Below are 17,285 nucleotides of genomic sequence, written 5' to 3' on the forward strand. Positions count from 1 at the left end.
AGATTCGTGATTTTCATGTTAAAAAAAACCCCAGATACCAAATTTCGTCGAAATCAGAATTTTTTTTTGCACCCTAGTTTAGGGGTGCGCCCTTTAGGGGTAGGAATTTTGAAAAAAAAATTGCAAAAACGGAAAGAGCATACCCAAAAACCTATTCAAAGACATGCCACCCGACTTTGTAACTCTTATGGTTGCCTGAGAAAAAAATTAAAGAAGAAAATGCCAGATTCAACACTCTTTGGGGGTGGCCTCCCAAACGAAACACGTTGGACCCTCGGTTTATTTGGAAAAGTGCTTGTTTGAATGCCCTCTACATCCGATTTTTTTTTTTTGAACGGTCGTGTAACACCCTGTAGAATATTTTCCCGTACTGTACGGGAATGAAGATTCCCGGACAGTACGGAAATCACCTGCCTTGTGATGACATAAACAAAACAATAATATGCCATTTTTCCGGCTATCGACTAAAAAATACATTATCATCATATGTGTAACGCTGTAACCGAATACTATGGTGGAGTACGTTCATGTATCTGCAAGTAACCATAGTAACGGCATCAAATAATAAAGTTTACTTACCGTATCGATGTTGCATATTCCACCGGACACAAATGGAAGTACGGCGTCTCGATCCTTGAGTACGGGAATAACTCTATGCATCTCTAGCGGAAATGTCCTCCTAAAATCAATATGAAAATGGACTGATGATGCTAATGTAGAAAAACAAAAGTTCGCCGGGAAAAACAGAAACGCCATTTCTAATTTTATTGATTTGTTTGTTTTATAGATATTACGTTCAGGGACGAATTGAATATCTGTAGCAAATTTATCTGTCAATTTTATGTCCCAACTTGTATGTAAGGATTTCCAATTGCAAAGCGTAGAATAGCCCGGGGACATTGTTGACAAAACTATTTTAAACTGGTGGTAGTTTTTCGTGGTATTATTCTTGAATTTTCCCAATTTTAAATTATTTGGGACATCTGAGATCATGAGGCCCATTTCGTGAGCAGAAAAGCAAAACCTAATTTTCAGAGCGCTCCCATACTTATTTTAATTCCACTAGTAGTATTTCCAAATCGAAATAACTTCGCGCTAGTGTTATACAGGGTGTTCATTTGAAAACTTTCCACCACGAATTTACCGAAAACCACTGATTAAAGGAAAAAACGCCAAGACACGTCAAAAGATTTGTCAAGGAGACAACTTTTTAACCAAAAACTACTTTACCCCCTTTCACCCACCGCCCCCTAGGGTTATTCTCTTAAAAATTTTAAATGACAAGAATAGCTTGTTTAAAAGGTCATTCGAAGTCCTCTATGTTCACGTTTGATTTTTTAAAATCAAACGATAAAAACGATGGCAATGAGTGTATCAGGGATTCTCTATAACGGGAGTCGGTTGAGGCATTTTATTTTACACCGAATTTTATTTAATGTTTTTTACATTTTATGTTGATATTTCGTTGTATGTTCCTCTGGCATTTACCCGTGCAGGGACGGGAAAGAATCATCACAGATGGCACTGCGTGTCATAAATGCAACTAAACAACAGAAACTCAGGTGCAACCATACCTAAGGGTTACAAGATTTCGACTTCAATTTTTCCAATTAGGACTTGTTTTTCGATTGCGACGATTTAAGATATAAAGAGGAGTCTTATTTGATGGTTTTTTTTCAATTGGTCTTTAAGCATGGACCCGCGTGCGAAAGCTTCAGGCGCCAGTAAGTCGTGGGGCATGGCGTGGTTACCTTAAATTATATGGACATTTTGTTTATTTAGTAGTCATCGTTTTCGAGCCTGGTACGGAATGAGATTTGCTTATTCTGCGGGATTTCACTGCCCGTGGGGTAAATTTATGAACATCAAGCGCCTTGATTGGGCGGGAAAATTTGTTTTTAAAAAGTTGAGTTCCGGAATGGGCATTCGGAGAGAACCATCGCAAAATTGGTATTGAGTCGCGAGGTAATTAGCGTTGAACAACGAGAGACAATTAGCGCGAAGCAGTCAGCAAAGTTAAGCCCGTGGCTTGTAAATCATAGTGGGGGGTTATTTATTTTGTGCGAATCTTCGCGTGGATCCGAAACGAAGTTAAGTCAGCCACCAGGAATTTATCGCAGAGTGGATTTAATTGTGTGTTATTTTGAATTCTTGCCGAACCAGTAAAGTTAAGTGGCCCATGTGTAATTTATCGGAAGTAGTTTTTACCTGTTGGTATGATTGAAGAGCAGTAGGTCTGATAAGGAGAGGGTACGACACCGCTATTGCCGTACAGCCCTTCTGGGCAATATCTGATGTGGTACTCCACGTGTGATCTCGATCCGGCACGACGCCAAGGTACTTCGTTTTGGTTCTCAAGGAAATTGCATTGGTGAGGTTACTCGCGGATTCGTATCTTCTCTTCGTGAACAGGGCGGCTAAGCTCTTCTTGCAACTATCGTTGATTTAGTGTACCATCGGTTTAGATAGCCAGGGTTGCGTCCTGTGTTTTACGTACAGAGAGAACAGCAGTGCGGCGAAAGCAGGGATGCTTATGCTACTCCGACAGTCGCTCTTCGGTTCCTCGAAGACCACGCGAAAACGTCTATCTTTGAGGTATAATGCTACGATCTGGACCATGGCTAGTCTCCCCCTAGACCATACTCGAGCATCTTTCACAGCAGCCCGTTGTGCCAGACATTGTGGGCTCCAAAAAGACGTGGACTGGTGCAATGGTTGCGGTTGAAGCCTTCTGTCACGTATCCTTGCGCTTTCAGTAGATAATGAACCGTAGAGTGCCCCTTCCGGGATTACTCTTCTTGAATAACACGTCTCTCTTTCGATTGGTCCTGTAGTCGCCTCAGTATCACCGCTTCAGCTACTTTGAGGTGATGCCCCACTTGAAGATGTAGCTACACCGTACCCTTTAAAGTTTACCTTTGGATTTTTTGTACTTAACAATTTAATATCTGAGTTACGAATTTATTGATATGGTGATAGTAACTGGGATTAGATCAGTGAAAATAGCTTTGAAGTTTATTTACAATTCAGATTCAGGTAGTTATCTCTTCACAGTCTAATTACACTCCATATACTACCGTAATTTCAGGAAGACTGAATGGAAATAATTCAAGGGTGAACAGTTAGAAAAGCGGACACTATGCGAATTTTTAATATTCAGTAAATTTTTCAGGGTTGGAAGTATATTTTTTATTAAGGTCAGGAAGTACTAGAATTCATCATTGACAGTCCGCATACCTGAACTGAATTATGTACCTTTACAGTCAGCTATTTCAACTGAAATGAGAACTTACATCTTTACAAAAAAAGAGCTTGATCATGTTCCTGTTCGTGTTATTTACATAGGAATAATTAAAAAAGGACCCTTTCGCTCAGTTTGTGTCTATACAGAGACGAGGTTCATCATTTACAAAAAGCGCAATTACCTTAAAAATATTACGCAAACCCGCATATGTGCAAAGCGAAGGCAAATAAAATGTAAAACTAAAAATATTTGTAGTGTATCACAGGAATTGACAGAGTATCATGCATAGAGACGTGCATGCATATACTACATCACATTCCCATTACTTGCTTATGGATTTCACTCATTTATATGCATAGGACATTTTCTGTGACTGGATTCTATTCTGCTTTAGCGATAAAACCTTTAAATATTAATATTCTATTGATGCTTCCAATTTCTGTTGCGGATTTTCCTGATTAATATTCCACCTCAATGCACCTGTGCACTTGATTTAAGCGCACATTAGAATAATGCGGCGGTGGCAGAAAATTACCAGAGTGGTTCATAATTGCAATGCGCGTTATTAACCTGAAATTTTATTAATAGATAACCCGACGGCTAATTATGATTTTCTGGTTTTTACATTACAGACTTCGAACGATGGCAACACGACGACGAGCACATTATCATTCATCGCACGAAAGGAGGATGATGGAAAATATTTATCGTGCAGGGCCGAGAACAAAATGCTTTCAGCTGATGGCCTGGAAGATGGGTGGAAATTAGAAATTCAGTGTAAGTTTATTATAAACCGCACAAAATATATGACCAAACGCAGAAAAATAATAATTACCATAAAGAGAGCGTTCATGTCTGCCTTAATTAAACTACACTTCCCCTGGAAGACTGCTGAAACGCTTCAGTATCCATTACATCTCAAGTTCTTATTAAATTACAGCTCTATCTTTGAAAAATGAAAAGACATCCTTTCGCTTGCAATTATACTTTAAGTATATTTCACACTTTGTAGAATGTAAACGACTACACTTTAACTACTCTCCCCCATTCTTTACGTGAACAAAAGTCTTAAAAGTTAAAACGTCCTTTTGAAGGGAACCATTTTTTCCTCCTCCTAATTGAGATATAAGCATTAGCAGAATTGAAATTTGGGAATGTGTAATTTACATATTTGCAAATTCTAGAAATTTATAAGCTAATGTAAGGCATTTTACAACGCGTACAGGGGTAGCATTAACTTACTAAACGACAATTTCCTGGCATTATCCGACGGTAATTAGAACTGGCGTTACAGATACTCCCGAGGCGAAGATAATCTTGGGCACTTCCCTCAATCCTGACACTATTCGAGAAGGCACGGACGTTTATTTCGACTGCATCGTTAATGCACATCCACACGTTTATAAAGTCGAATGGAGACATAACGTAAGTAAAATTAGTGTTATACAGCTACCGCCATTTTATTATTCCATAAACGTAATTCAAATCGTTTGCATATCATCATTAATCATTAGTGTTTTGCGCTTTGAAGTTGGTATACAATTAAACGTCTGATATTTTTAGAGCGGTATTCGAAACTTTGTTTTTTATACAGGGTGAGTTATTTCTCATTTTCACTATGGACATCTCGTAAACCGTAAGACATGGAGAAAACAGATAAAAAATCACTAAGGGTTTGCTAAAGTTATTTTTTGATATCTTTGAAAATAAACGAACGCTAGTGCATTTTGAAAATTACATTTGTCGGTGTTTTGTCCATAACTTAAATTAAATTGGAAAATGAAACTGTCCGTTTAAGCGACTTTGTATCCCTATAGTGAAAATTAAAAAAAACTCATCCTGTATATGTCCTTCTTTTATTGTTGTATTACTACGTTTGGTAGAAATCGTTACCGAGTCCAATTGTACTACAAAGATAAATACCCAGCGACGTAGGACTCGTACCTACCAGAGGGCCAAATAAGAATGGCACGCGGCTGCATCTCATAAAGTAATATAACATTTTTTAGTAAGAAAAAATGGTTTCTACGATCATGGCTTGGGGATGAACCATGTACTGTAAAATACAGTGACTATATAAAGACATGGTGGCCATAAGCTGCACCGTACAGTATTATTGGCCTGATCACTACAACAGTGTAAAGCCAATATACCACTCGAAGGTCGAGCCCCATGGCACAGCTCAAAGCATTTCCACATGCCTATAGACATGTACCTAGTAGCCTTTTTGCCAATTCCCTCAATGTGCCCTCTGAGTTCCACCAAGGTGTTCTCTATCGTTCCTCGAAAAGTCCGCAGTTTACAACTGCCCTCATATGACGTTATGGTGTCGCTTACCAATGCGGCCGCCTCTTCCACCTGCCCTGCTCTCCGACAGGACTGAGGTGACCAATCCAACCGCTCTGACAGTATCGCCACATAGTAGACCCAGTCAGTGGATCGGGAATTCCGAAACCTGCGGGGCCCGCAGAGGGATGTCAGGTTTAGTTGGGAAAGAATGAGCATGTGGTCTGAAAAGGAGCCCAACGTCACATCAATAATCTCCTGCCTCCGCGCTGTGTCGAAGGTAGGGGCTGCTCCTCGATTTAAAACATTAAAGTCAGTTGTTTGCGAGTACTCCTAGCAGGACTCCCCGAGGATGAACGTGCTCCATAGACTCGGGCTAAAATGAGGATTTTGCTTTTGGAGGAGCTTCAAGATGGTGACCGTGTCATCCGGGAGTCCGTATAACACAAGCCTCTGAACCTTCAGAGATGCGCCATCCCAAGGCGTAATAAGAGGGACCCCTCTCCAACTAGTCCAAGGTCCACTGGTTGTCACAATGGAACCCTTTGCATTCCATCAGGACCCTGTCAGCCGAGGAAAGGGCTCCCCTCCATGTCGTCAACAACTGCCATAATGCACCTCTACTGGGGCTCATAGTGATGTCCATCTCCGCGTGCGATGGCCACTCTTAGCCCCTCCGCAGCGACTTGGCCATAGGTTCGCGGCGCACCCTATCTTTAGTCGATTGGTCCCTGGCGTCGGAATGCCCCTCTGAGCCAACGACCCAAACACAACTTTAGGCTTTGGCGCAGGACCCGAAGTTTTACCCTCCAGTCGGCAATTTTATCAATTCGGTATCATCAAATCAGTAAACAACAACGGAATGGAAGATATTCGGTGACTATTCTGCATAAAGTTTTACTAAATGTCAATACAATTTGCCGCAAGATTTAATTCGAAAAAGAGAAAATTATTCATTTCCTATGCTGTCAACAAAATTAAACCATTCTCTATACATCTCTGTAGAACAAAGCTATCTATAATTGAAGGATAAAGTTTTATAAATAGACTCTCTACTTATTATGTACTCAAAATGTATTTGTATTCAATGTTGTACATGCATTTTGATGTCTATTTACTTTGAGGGTATGCATAGTAAAGTGATTTTAATCGCCCCACAGTTATACAGTGGAAGATCGATATTTTGTATCTTTTGCACATCTCTTGTGAGACCTAACCTTTACTTCTGGGAATCCCACGATTTACCTCTAGCTAGCTCAGTTGTAATTAAAATGAAAACAAAATTTTTATCCGCATCTCAAGATCCAGCTGGATTCTGCCACCCTACAGCATTCCAACAATGACATAAATAGGTGGCTTAACCAAATCCTTAAATTCCAATATGAAACTTTACCCCCAGATTTAATCAACTTGAAACAAAGTAAGAGACGCCGACAATTACCTCTCCTTGACTCTAATAAACAAAACCTGGATTGCAATGACTGGTTTAATTTCAAACAAAAAATTGCGTAAATTTCTGTTTTACAAATTGTTACAATTTTAAACAGATAAATGACACACAAAAAAAAAACAAATTACTCAAACATTACAAAAAAAAACAAGACAAAACAAAACACTAACTACTACTTACTTTTAAAATTAGTCCGAGTAACGTACTCCGATAAAAAGAGGTATCCGTACACAAACACGCAAACCAAACACTCAAACACCGACGTCTTCTCTCTTCGGGTACCCACAAATTCAAAACTTCCGTGTTTCCGCAAAATAAAAAAAAACAGGACGACGACAAACTTCTTAAACTTCTCAAAAATTCTTCTTAAAACGGCAGACACAAAATTCTAATTAAACCTGGATCCAACTACGCAGGAAAACTTCCACAAAATTCAAAAAATAACGTAACCGAAGAAGCGCCGGTTGGCTTTGTAACGACTAAAAAGCCCCGCTCTCTTCAAAAATTTTCTATTTAAGCCAAAAGCCCTTCTCCTTTCTTCCACATCCCGTCCGCCAATCACGCGAAGCGTCGATTTTTCAACTTCTTGCTAAACGGCACGTACGCCCGGCAATTCTGCGAAGAACCTTATCTCTACTTCGCGCTATACCTCGTTAACGGCAAATAAAATTTAAAAAGAAATTTACATCGAAAAAAATTCTAGGAATAAAATAAAAACAGAACACTTCTAAGAAATTGAACCAAAACTATAACATGAAATTTACGCAATCCTGTGTCTCAAATTATTAATAACCCCCCCGGTTAATTAATTGAACTAAACAAAATTGTCACATCCAGACGCTCTATAATTTCTTTCAAGTTACAACTAAAACAAAATAACACAACAATATAAATAAAAATGAATGTTTGTATGTCCCTTATGCCTGCCTAAACCGTTCATCCGATTGCGATGAAACTTTGGGGAATAGTTGGACGTATGTCCGAGAAGGTTTCTATATACTAAAAAATTTCCGTCTGTCTGTACGTATGAATGTCCCTTATGCTTGCCTAAACCATTCATTCGATTGCGACGAAACTTTGGGTAATGATTGGATATATTTCAAGGTTTTTATGTACCTAAGTAAATAAAATTGTATTCGTCTTGTCTCTTATGATGCCTCTGCCAGCTGTCTAAACCGTTTATCCGATTGCGACTAAACTTTGGGGATTAGACGTACGTCCCTAAACTATTCATCCGATTGCAGGACGAATGACTGCGAAAGCCTATATATATAAAAATGAATCGCCGAAATTTATTTACGCGCATCAAATTAGATCGACCCAACATACAATTAAGCCATAAAGGGATTAAATTTACCAAAGGTTTAAGAAGTAATTTAAGATTTACTATAAACTACAGTAGGTACGACGAGGTACGGGCTTTCTCTCGCTTGGAAAGAGTATCCAAGAGAAGGATGTCTATCATGGAGAGCGAAACCATAGAAGATACGACGATGGTCAAATTAGAGAAAAGATGCGCAATTAAACCATTATTATCGTGCTTTAGAGAAAACAAAAAAATTCCGATTACTTCCGAAGATATGACAGAAAAACCGAAACTTGCCGATTTTATGTTTATTTTTTGCTGGTGTTATTTGAACAGATACAACGAGAAATATAAAAGACACTTTTCTCATTGCCACTTTTTGAACTCTACAAGACAGCACCCGCGCACAACTTGCGAGCATACCTATCGGATTAATTCCTGGAAAATAGAAAAATGTTAGATACATATACTTGCACGATTAAGATGTGCGTAGATGCACCATCCTGTTGAAACCAACAATGTCCAACTTTTATTTTTATTTGTGTGGCGTACATAGTTGTATTCTTAATAAAAAGTGCTACTAAATACAATGTGTACTTTTTCCACGGGCCATATAAAAAAGTATAGTTTGTGATAATTTCTCCGAAACAAAACGTTGTATTAAGAATATTCCAACGGTACTCAAAAAGGGGCAATGAGAGAGTATTTTTTGGGAACAAGAAAACGGCAGTTCTAGGTTCTAATGTAAACCCGAGTGTCTTCAAAAAGTTGATGATCGAGTCCAATACTCCACAGAATTCCTTCCGCTTTTCAGGTTTCGACTAGAACCAGCAGGATTATATTGTACCAGTAGAAAGGTCAAATTACCGCAACTTACAACGCCACCTGAACCACTGAATTCATTACTTCTTTCCGGGCATCGAAGCATTTCTTGCAGAATATTCAACAGTTATAAACTGATGTGTATTCCAAATGACATCATTCTTTGGTGCAAATATAATTTGGGAAAGGAGTTTCAATCCAAATTTTAAGGTAATATTTTTTCTGTAACCAACATCATACACATCCATCCCAACATGTAACTACGAATACGAAAATTATAAACACCCGTGCGAAGCCGGGTCGGGCAGCTAGTTAGTAAATAAAATACTGGGTTTGTGCCGATTAGGGGCAAGATTTTAAAATTACAACTTACGATGACACACAAGACATCAGACGAAGAATATAACAACGTTAAATTAGAAAAGAAGAAATTTGGTTAAATTGGGCAAATATCCTTTATACACTAGATGTCCATCTAAAATCTTTCAGATTAAATTTACAAAATGTTACAACTTCAGACGGTAGTATACACAAACCCTTAGGTAATCCAAAAGACCCCCTACATATGAAGGATAAATCGGGAGTATACAAAATATCTTGTAAAGATTGCAATCAAGTATATATTGGGCGAGCAAAGAGACCATTCAAAATTTGTTTTAAAGAACACATGACTCACTTCAAAAATAGCCGTTGGGATAAATCTAGCGTTGTCGTACATACAGGGTATTAATATTAAGTCGTTTTTCTCGAACACGGCAGTTAGAACTGATTAAAACAAGCAAGTTTTCTCAGTTCCAATTTTTGATTTGGTGTGGCACCGAAGTATTGGCGTTTTTTTTTGTTTTTCGCGTTATAACTTGCTTATTATTGAAAAAAACCAAAAATGTTAAAAACTATGTTTTAACTGTCTAAAACATTTGCATTTATAATTGTTTTTTTATTTTTTTGAATAATAAAATAGCGACCGTTCAAAAAGTTTAATAAAACATTTTTTGGTAACCACCCCACGATTTTTGAAAGTAAAACATTTATAGAATCCCTACACCATTTGTCCTTAAACATTTTTTTCCAATCTATCCTGCGGAGGGGCGCCATTTTGGAAATCGAAACTGAAAAAAAATTGAAAAAATGTTAAGGACAAATGCTGCAGTAGATGGTGTAGGTATTTTATAAATGTTGTGCTCTCAAAAATCGATGGGGTGGTTATCAAAATATGTTTGAAATTTTTGATCAATTTTGCTCGCACAAACCATAGTGGTAAATGGCAAGCTGTCTTTTCTTTTTATATTCTCGGTTAGGGTATGGTTTCGCAAGTAGAAAACTTTGAGGCTGTACTTTTGGATTCAAGAATAAAAAGTCGTAAAGCTCGTATGCCAACTTTTCGACTGTAGCACATTCATCATCATTTGGTACTTTATTTGGTCTTATTCTGGTTATGCAAGGTAACATTCACCATCTTTGATTGACCGCCATTTCTATTAGCTCACGCTTTGAGATGGCAATTATGGTGTTTAGGCATCCTAATAAACCTGTATACCGATTGTAAAAAGGAAAATTATATCGACATGTTGACTGGCCCATGAACTAACCCCTGTTAGGCAATCTCGGCTAGGTCTCAACAACCGTGATATAGAATGGACTTCTTAGTTATAACAAAAAGCACCATTCTTATTTCAGTAGTATGTTCCCGAAATCGTCATACCTACTTTATATGAGGAAATTTTAATTTCCATGATACTGGCAGTAACACTTTTCCTGACTGCTTTTCCTGCCACCCGTCACTTTACTTCCTTTCCTGCTGCCTGTCACATTGGTAATGTCTAATGACTACTGCCATCACTGGCACATTGACACGACTACTCAAAAGTTATAGATAAAAATAAAAATTTTATATTAAAAAAGACATTTCAGAAAAACTGTAATACAAAACTATGTAAATAACTATTTCCATATGCAATATGAGAGTATCTGACGTACTCATTTCAAATTCCTTATAGTAAGAGACTATGGCACATTTTTTTAAACAGTTTTATTATTGTTGATATTTGGGTATAAGATAGTTATGTATATGCTAATAACATATTCGAGCGTCTGGCAGAAATTTCGTGGATGGCGCGGGGTGGTATATCAACAATAATAAAAGTCACTAGCTCTTAGACTATTACCCTTGCACCGAGTTCGTATATTGTTTATATTGGGACTACTGCAGGAAAATCGTTGAGTCATTAAATACAATTTCCATTGATTTCCGTATTACCACACCCAAACTGCACCCCTTATTTACTTATTTCATTAGACACTTGATCCTAATTTCATGAAACATGCCGCATTTTCCTTAGTGATTATTACTGATTATACTTTATCTACATCCCCCAAGTAAAGCTAATAAAGCATCGCATCAAATTCTTCCTTCATTACACAACTCATTCATAGTGCTCCGTTTTGTTTCAGAGCAAGGCGTTACAACACAACGTGGGATCGGGTACAATAATTAGCAATCAAAGCCTCGTGCTTCAAGGAGTTTCCAGATCGACTGCTGGGAATTACACGTGCGTTGGATATAACACCGAGGGCGATGGTGAAAGCAAACCCTTCTATTTAAACGTCATGTGTAAGTATAACTGCGTCTGTAACATTGGAAAATCAAACAAAATGAAAATGTGTAACTGCGTTGATCACGAAGTGTGAAATGGAACTCATAAATTTTACGAATATTGCAGTAAAAAAGATACGTATTTTGAATTTACCAACACATGGATGTGCGAAATTAACGTTGGTGAGTTTTTTAGGTGAGATTTAGATGGTTTTCGCCGTTCCCATTTCACATACGTACCTTTTGTTATTGCATGAAAAGAGAGATGGGAAAACGTTTATAAGTTTTCAAAATCGGAAAACCGAAGGAAAAGTTGTTGGTATTATAAATTATGGGCTTAAGTGCAAACTAATGAGTGTTGAAGCTCTCCTTTCATCCATAAACCACAAACTTTGTAGCTTAGTTACGCAAGTAAGGGATGAAAGTTACAAGCTTGAAAATTTTAAATATAAAAAGTTTTATTTACAAATCAGCACAATTTTAATGAGAGCTTTATAAAAAAAATAATTACTGTATCCCAGTCATAATCAAAAAACATTCAATTTTATCTCTGCTATAAAATTTCGTTGCTACTTTGAATTAATTGCTTGCGTTTTTATTGAGATTGTTCAAAATGTGGAGGTTTATAGCTTATGCTGGCGTATGATTTCGTTTGTTTGTTTTTACATTAAATTAGATAAAAGTCATAGACTTATCGGAGAAGTTACTACAAAATTAAGCTGGCTAGACTAACTTCACGGAGAGGTAGAATAAAGCCATTTTTCCTTGTGCACTGGGTCGTGCCGTTAAAAAAATTCAACCAAGAGCAAAAAAATATATCAAAACTTCTTGTTCACACCTGGATTCATAGATCGAACGGATTCTACTCTTATTAGTCTCATGAATTTTTTCTCTCTCCGTTTAAACGCTGATGGTGATGACTTGAAGTCTCTTTGATCCTAGTGAACTCATGAAAATAGAGGGAGAGAGAGATCTTCATAAGTAAATCAGGTGGCATTTTGCAGTCTGCAAACTATGTGCGATGTGTTTGCCTTTGCTAATAACATTTGTGGTTTTCGATTTTTACTAAATGTGGTATGTTTTTCTTTACTAGGGGCATCTATGGTTAAAATTGACTGCGCATGCGCACATCTAATGTTTGCAATTTCAGACATTTGCCTTTAACAGAATCGTCTGTGATTAAAATTTCAAAAAGATATCTTGATAAATAAGACAGTTGATATTGTGCATCCTGCGCATGCGCACATTAATCTGAAGTTTACAATATGCGATACGTTTGCTTTTACTAAAAGTATCCTTGGTTAAAATTTGAAATAAATATCTTCATAAAAAAGAAAGTTGGCATTGCGCAGTGTGCGCATGCGCACATCTGATTTTTACTATATACGATCTGTTTGCCACCACTAGAACTGTCTGTGGTTAAAATTTCAACAAAATATATTAATAAATAAGAAAGTTGATGTTGCGCAGTTTAACCGTCAAGATTTTCCTTGTCTCAGGTGCCAGGGCTATACGCTACCGACCGAATGCAAAAAGAACGAACTAAATAATTTAAAAACTGTAGGAGTAGTTACGTCCTCAGACAGACGGACGGAGAGAGAAAGTAGCTGCAATAGCGCATCCAACTTCGTTGGAAAATGCGCTAACAATACTAAAACGAACAGATGAATTTAGGATAGGAACAAGGAGAGAATCGGATCACCAATGTTGGAATTGAGCCTAAAATTGAATACAGAGGAGTGGAATACTATAAAGGAGAAAAGCAATTACGTGGAAATAACTGAAAGGAAGGGGAGAGCAAAAAGAAAGGAGTGGTGATACAAAGAGTATACAGAACAGAGAAATAGATACAGAGAAATGATGGAGAAAGAAAGAAAAGTTGTCATAGAGGAAAAAAGGCCTGGTAGAACAGAAAGAAGTACAAAAAATGTAAGGAAAAGAAGATGGAGAAACAGAAAGAATACGAAGAGCAGATCAAGGAAATAAAAATAGAGAGGATTTTTTATAAACAGATGAACACGTTGGGGGAGGGAATTCAATTAGAGGGATGGAAATAACAAGTTACTACAAGGAAAGCAGGAGAAAGAGAAGGATATGGATGAGGAGATCGAGCAGCAATTAAAAAGACCGAAGAAAGGGAAAACCAGATAGGTAATGCGGTTTCACCGCTGATTTGGTCAAAGAACGAATGAGAAATCTTGTAAACAAGGTATGGAAAGGATGTCGTTTACCCGAAGAGGGAGGGAAGGGTAATGGGGTCATCCCGCCTTCATTTTTTATTTCTGATCCACAAAGTACATTAAAAATAAAAAGACCCGTGTGTCCTCAATTTTTATTTGCGAGTAAAATAAACCCAAAATAAATTATTGAAAAGCTGTGTTTTTAGTCCGAATTTGAAACGCTTCAGACTAAATACGTCACAAACCTACAACCAATCACGTAGAAGTGAGCTGGCAACCTTACGCGAGGGTCTGACGTTTGTCACATTTGACGTTTTGAGAGGGATGTTTAACTGCATCTAGCACGAAAGTGACAAGTGCCTGTGACAGATGACGCAAGTTATAAATGCCATTCTCCTGCAATATTGCCAAGTCGTTATGTCATCTGAATGGTTCTAGGAGCTGATTGGTCGGGCTTATTACGTCACAGAGCCCGCCACAATCATATCGTTTTGAATAAACCTTTAAAACCGCACATGTTCATTATTTTTTTGCTAATCAGCCTCTATTTTTAAATAAACTTTTACTGTCCAAAAAAATGTTTTATGGTTTCAGGTACACGCTTATTAAATTAGAACTGCGGAATTCAACTATACTGTAAACCCCCATTGTGCCAATCTTCATATAAGGAACAAGGATTGCGTGGGAAATTATAGGGAAATTACTATAATGACTACGGCATGTAGAATCTATGCAATGATACTGAACAAAAGACTAGGAAAAGAAGTGTGAAAGAAGTAGTGAAAGAAACACAGATGGGCTTCAGAAACGGGAGGGGAAATATCGTCTGCATATATGTATTACACAGATTGGTGGAAAAGGCATTGGGAAAAAGGGTGGAAATGTGTTCGTGTTTTTCATCGACTTAAATGCAGCGGTTGACAGAGTGGAAAGGGAAAAAGGATGGAAAAAAATTAACAAGTTAACGATAGAATCGAGGAACTATATGTATAGACAAAGTTGAAGTTGGGAATAGAAGGGCAGGAGTCTGAAGTGATTTGGACTAAGACAGGGCGTCATTTAATCCCTACATTAAATATTTAGGGTACCAAATGCAAGGAAACAATAGGTCAAATACGCAGATAAGAAGATTAATGAAAAAGGGAGTAGTGGCGATGAAACAGGGAAATTGTAGAGAGGGAGTTCAAGAATTACTTGGATGAGGGGGGGGGGGGGGAGAAGGGGGAAAAAAATGCATTTTGGTTTTGTTTTATTGTAAAAAGCTTGCGATTGATTGATTGAATAAAAAAAAAGTCTTAGTTAATTATACATTTGTTATGTAGCGTTTTGTTCTGCGTCCTATAATAATAAAATATACAGGGTTTGGCACTTAAAATTAAAAACATTAATATAACCGATTTTCAGGGTATATTTTAGTTTTTTAGCGCATTTTTGAAAAAAATACGCTATTATATTCGTTATTGCTGGCAGGCCGGCTGTCCGCGTGAGATCTCCACAACTACAATAGCTAGAGAATTCAAATTTTCACTAAAAGCTTTCTGCTATAGTGTAGATGTGCAGGCACTAGTCTATTTTGAGTTAGGTTACTTGTGAGATCGATAATTGAAGAAAATAATTTCGATATGGGTTTCGGAGGTGCTATAATTTTACCGTTAGATAGCGCTACCAGTATAAAAACTTATTATTTTCTTTGTGATTTGTTTTACAAAATGAAGACGTACCGTCAATTGAAATTAAATAAAATTAATTATTTAACGCAGCCAAAATTACTCGTGAGATCGATAATTTTAAACTGCTAATAAAATACTGACCTGCATTACCAAAAATGCGCTTTAATCATGCATATGCTGATTTACAACTTGTTTTATTACGTCGTTCCACCAGCAGCGTTAAAATAGCGTAAGAGCTTTAGATAATTTCATAGTTTCGCACTTTTAAATGTTGAAGTAAACTTACAAAGGTAACTTTCAGATATAATACTAAATAAAGAATAGATAGACTTTGGGGTGGTTATTTGCCAGATGATTTTTTAATTTCTAAATGTGTGCGTACGAACAGTACTACATAAAGCTTATAAGTGATCAATTCAGCAGGTATTGAAGTATTTATGGTTAAATTAACTGACAATGTTCATGCCGAAATTTGTTTACAGTTACCCCAACGTGCAAGCCTAATCAAACAAGAGTATATGGAGTGGCCAAACAGGAAGAGGCAAGAATAACATGTCAAGTGGACGCAAATCCTACGGACGTGCAATTCAGGTGGACCTTTAATAATTCGGCGGATTCCGTGGATGTTGCCTCTTCTCATATTGCCAGAAGTGGTACATCGAGTGTAGTGTCTTATACGCCAATGACTGAATTGGATTATGGCACTTTGCTGTGCTACGCTTCGAACAGAATCGGGCATCAGAGAGTTCCTTGCGTTTTTCATATTATTGCAGCTGGTAAGTTAATTAATAACACTATTATTATTAATAATAAAAGATAACACTGTACAGAATATTCTCGTTATGATAGTATGTATATAAATTCCTACAGAGATAGAGATAGGCTCGGTAGAAACATAAGCACTTTTACATCCCCTGTGAATGCCCACTAGATGCTCGTTTTTGTTTCAAATTCACTTTTCAAGACGAGAACTGTTCCCAAATGCTTCATATTTTGTAAACCGACGCCTATCTCGACAATAAACAGCTTTATTAACCTACGATTATTTCTAAGTTTAGTCGTTCTTCATTCTCGAAAACTATTACCTGAGTTAATTAACCTGTTGAATTTCAACTCGAAAATTTTGAAAATTATTGTAAGTACGATTTACTGAAGCGCTTTCAAATTACGTTCAATATAAAGTAACTTTGTTGGCGGACTACACACATAAGTTTTTCTTTATTACATCCGCTTATTGCCAAACGCTTAATTAGGAAAAATCTCTTGCTTTCCCAGGAGTTTGCGTTATTAAATATCGATCTCAATTTTAACTGCGCAATTAAAATTGGAAAGACGAATACTAACTCCCACAATATGTAAAAATAATTTATCATTTCATCAATATTCGCGCTCTGGATATTACAGTTACATGGAAGTTTCATTCATCCGACGATAACACATATTGGAAAAATGTTCATGCATGCAAAGGATTTCCTGTGTAAAACATTCGCGTAGGTTACTAATTTTAATACGTTTTTATTCCACAGTTATATTAATGGGGATGATGGGCTTTTTAGAGCCCTTTACGATATCGAGGTTCTGCATGCATGATTTTGGTCATGTAAATTTTCTCTTCGATCTTGAATATGTAACGCTACACGTGAAATAGCTACTCCGAACACAGATACTAAGAATTGAAGAACTTTCATGTAGTTAATCTTTTTGATAACCGGTACAGCTGCGGTCTGTTGGAAC

General features: G+C 37.2%; 1 protein-coding gene across 1 annotated transcript; it reads left to right on the top strand.

Moving 5' to 3' along the window:
* The first annotated feature begins 3,383 nt into the window (after positions 1–3,383).
* Positions 3,384–17,053, top strand: LOC116160184 (opioid-binding protein/cell adhesion molecule-like). Its single transcript, XM_031473324.1, has 5 exons — positions 3,384–4,021; positions 4,539–4,669; positions 11,560–11,719; positions 16,034–16,327; positions 17,046–17,053. Exons 1-5 carry the CDS (start codon positions 3,973–3,975, stop codon positions 17,051–17,053), a joined length of 642 nt encoding a protein of 213 aa, XP_031329184.1. The 5' UTR covers positions 3,384–3,972.
* The last annotated feature ends 232 nt before the right edge of the window (positions 17,054–17,285 follow it).

This window comes from Photinus pyralis, unplaced genomic scaffold (assembly GCF_008802855.1).
Source record: "Photinus pyralis isolate 1611_PpyrPB1 unplaced genomic scaffold, Ppyr1.3 Ppyr1.4_LG1, whole genome shotgun sequence".
In the NCBI taxonomy this organism is placed as follows: domain Eukaryota; kingdom Metazoa; phylum Arthropoda; class Insecta; order Coleoptera; family Lampyridae; genus Photinus; species Photinus pyralis.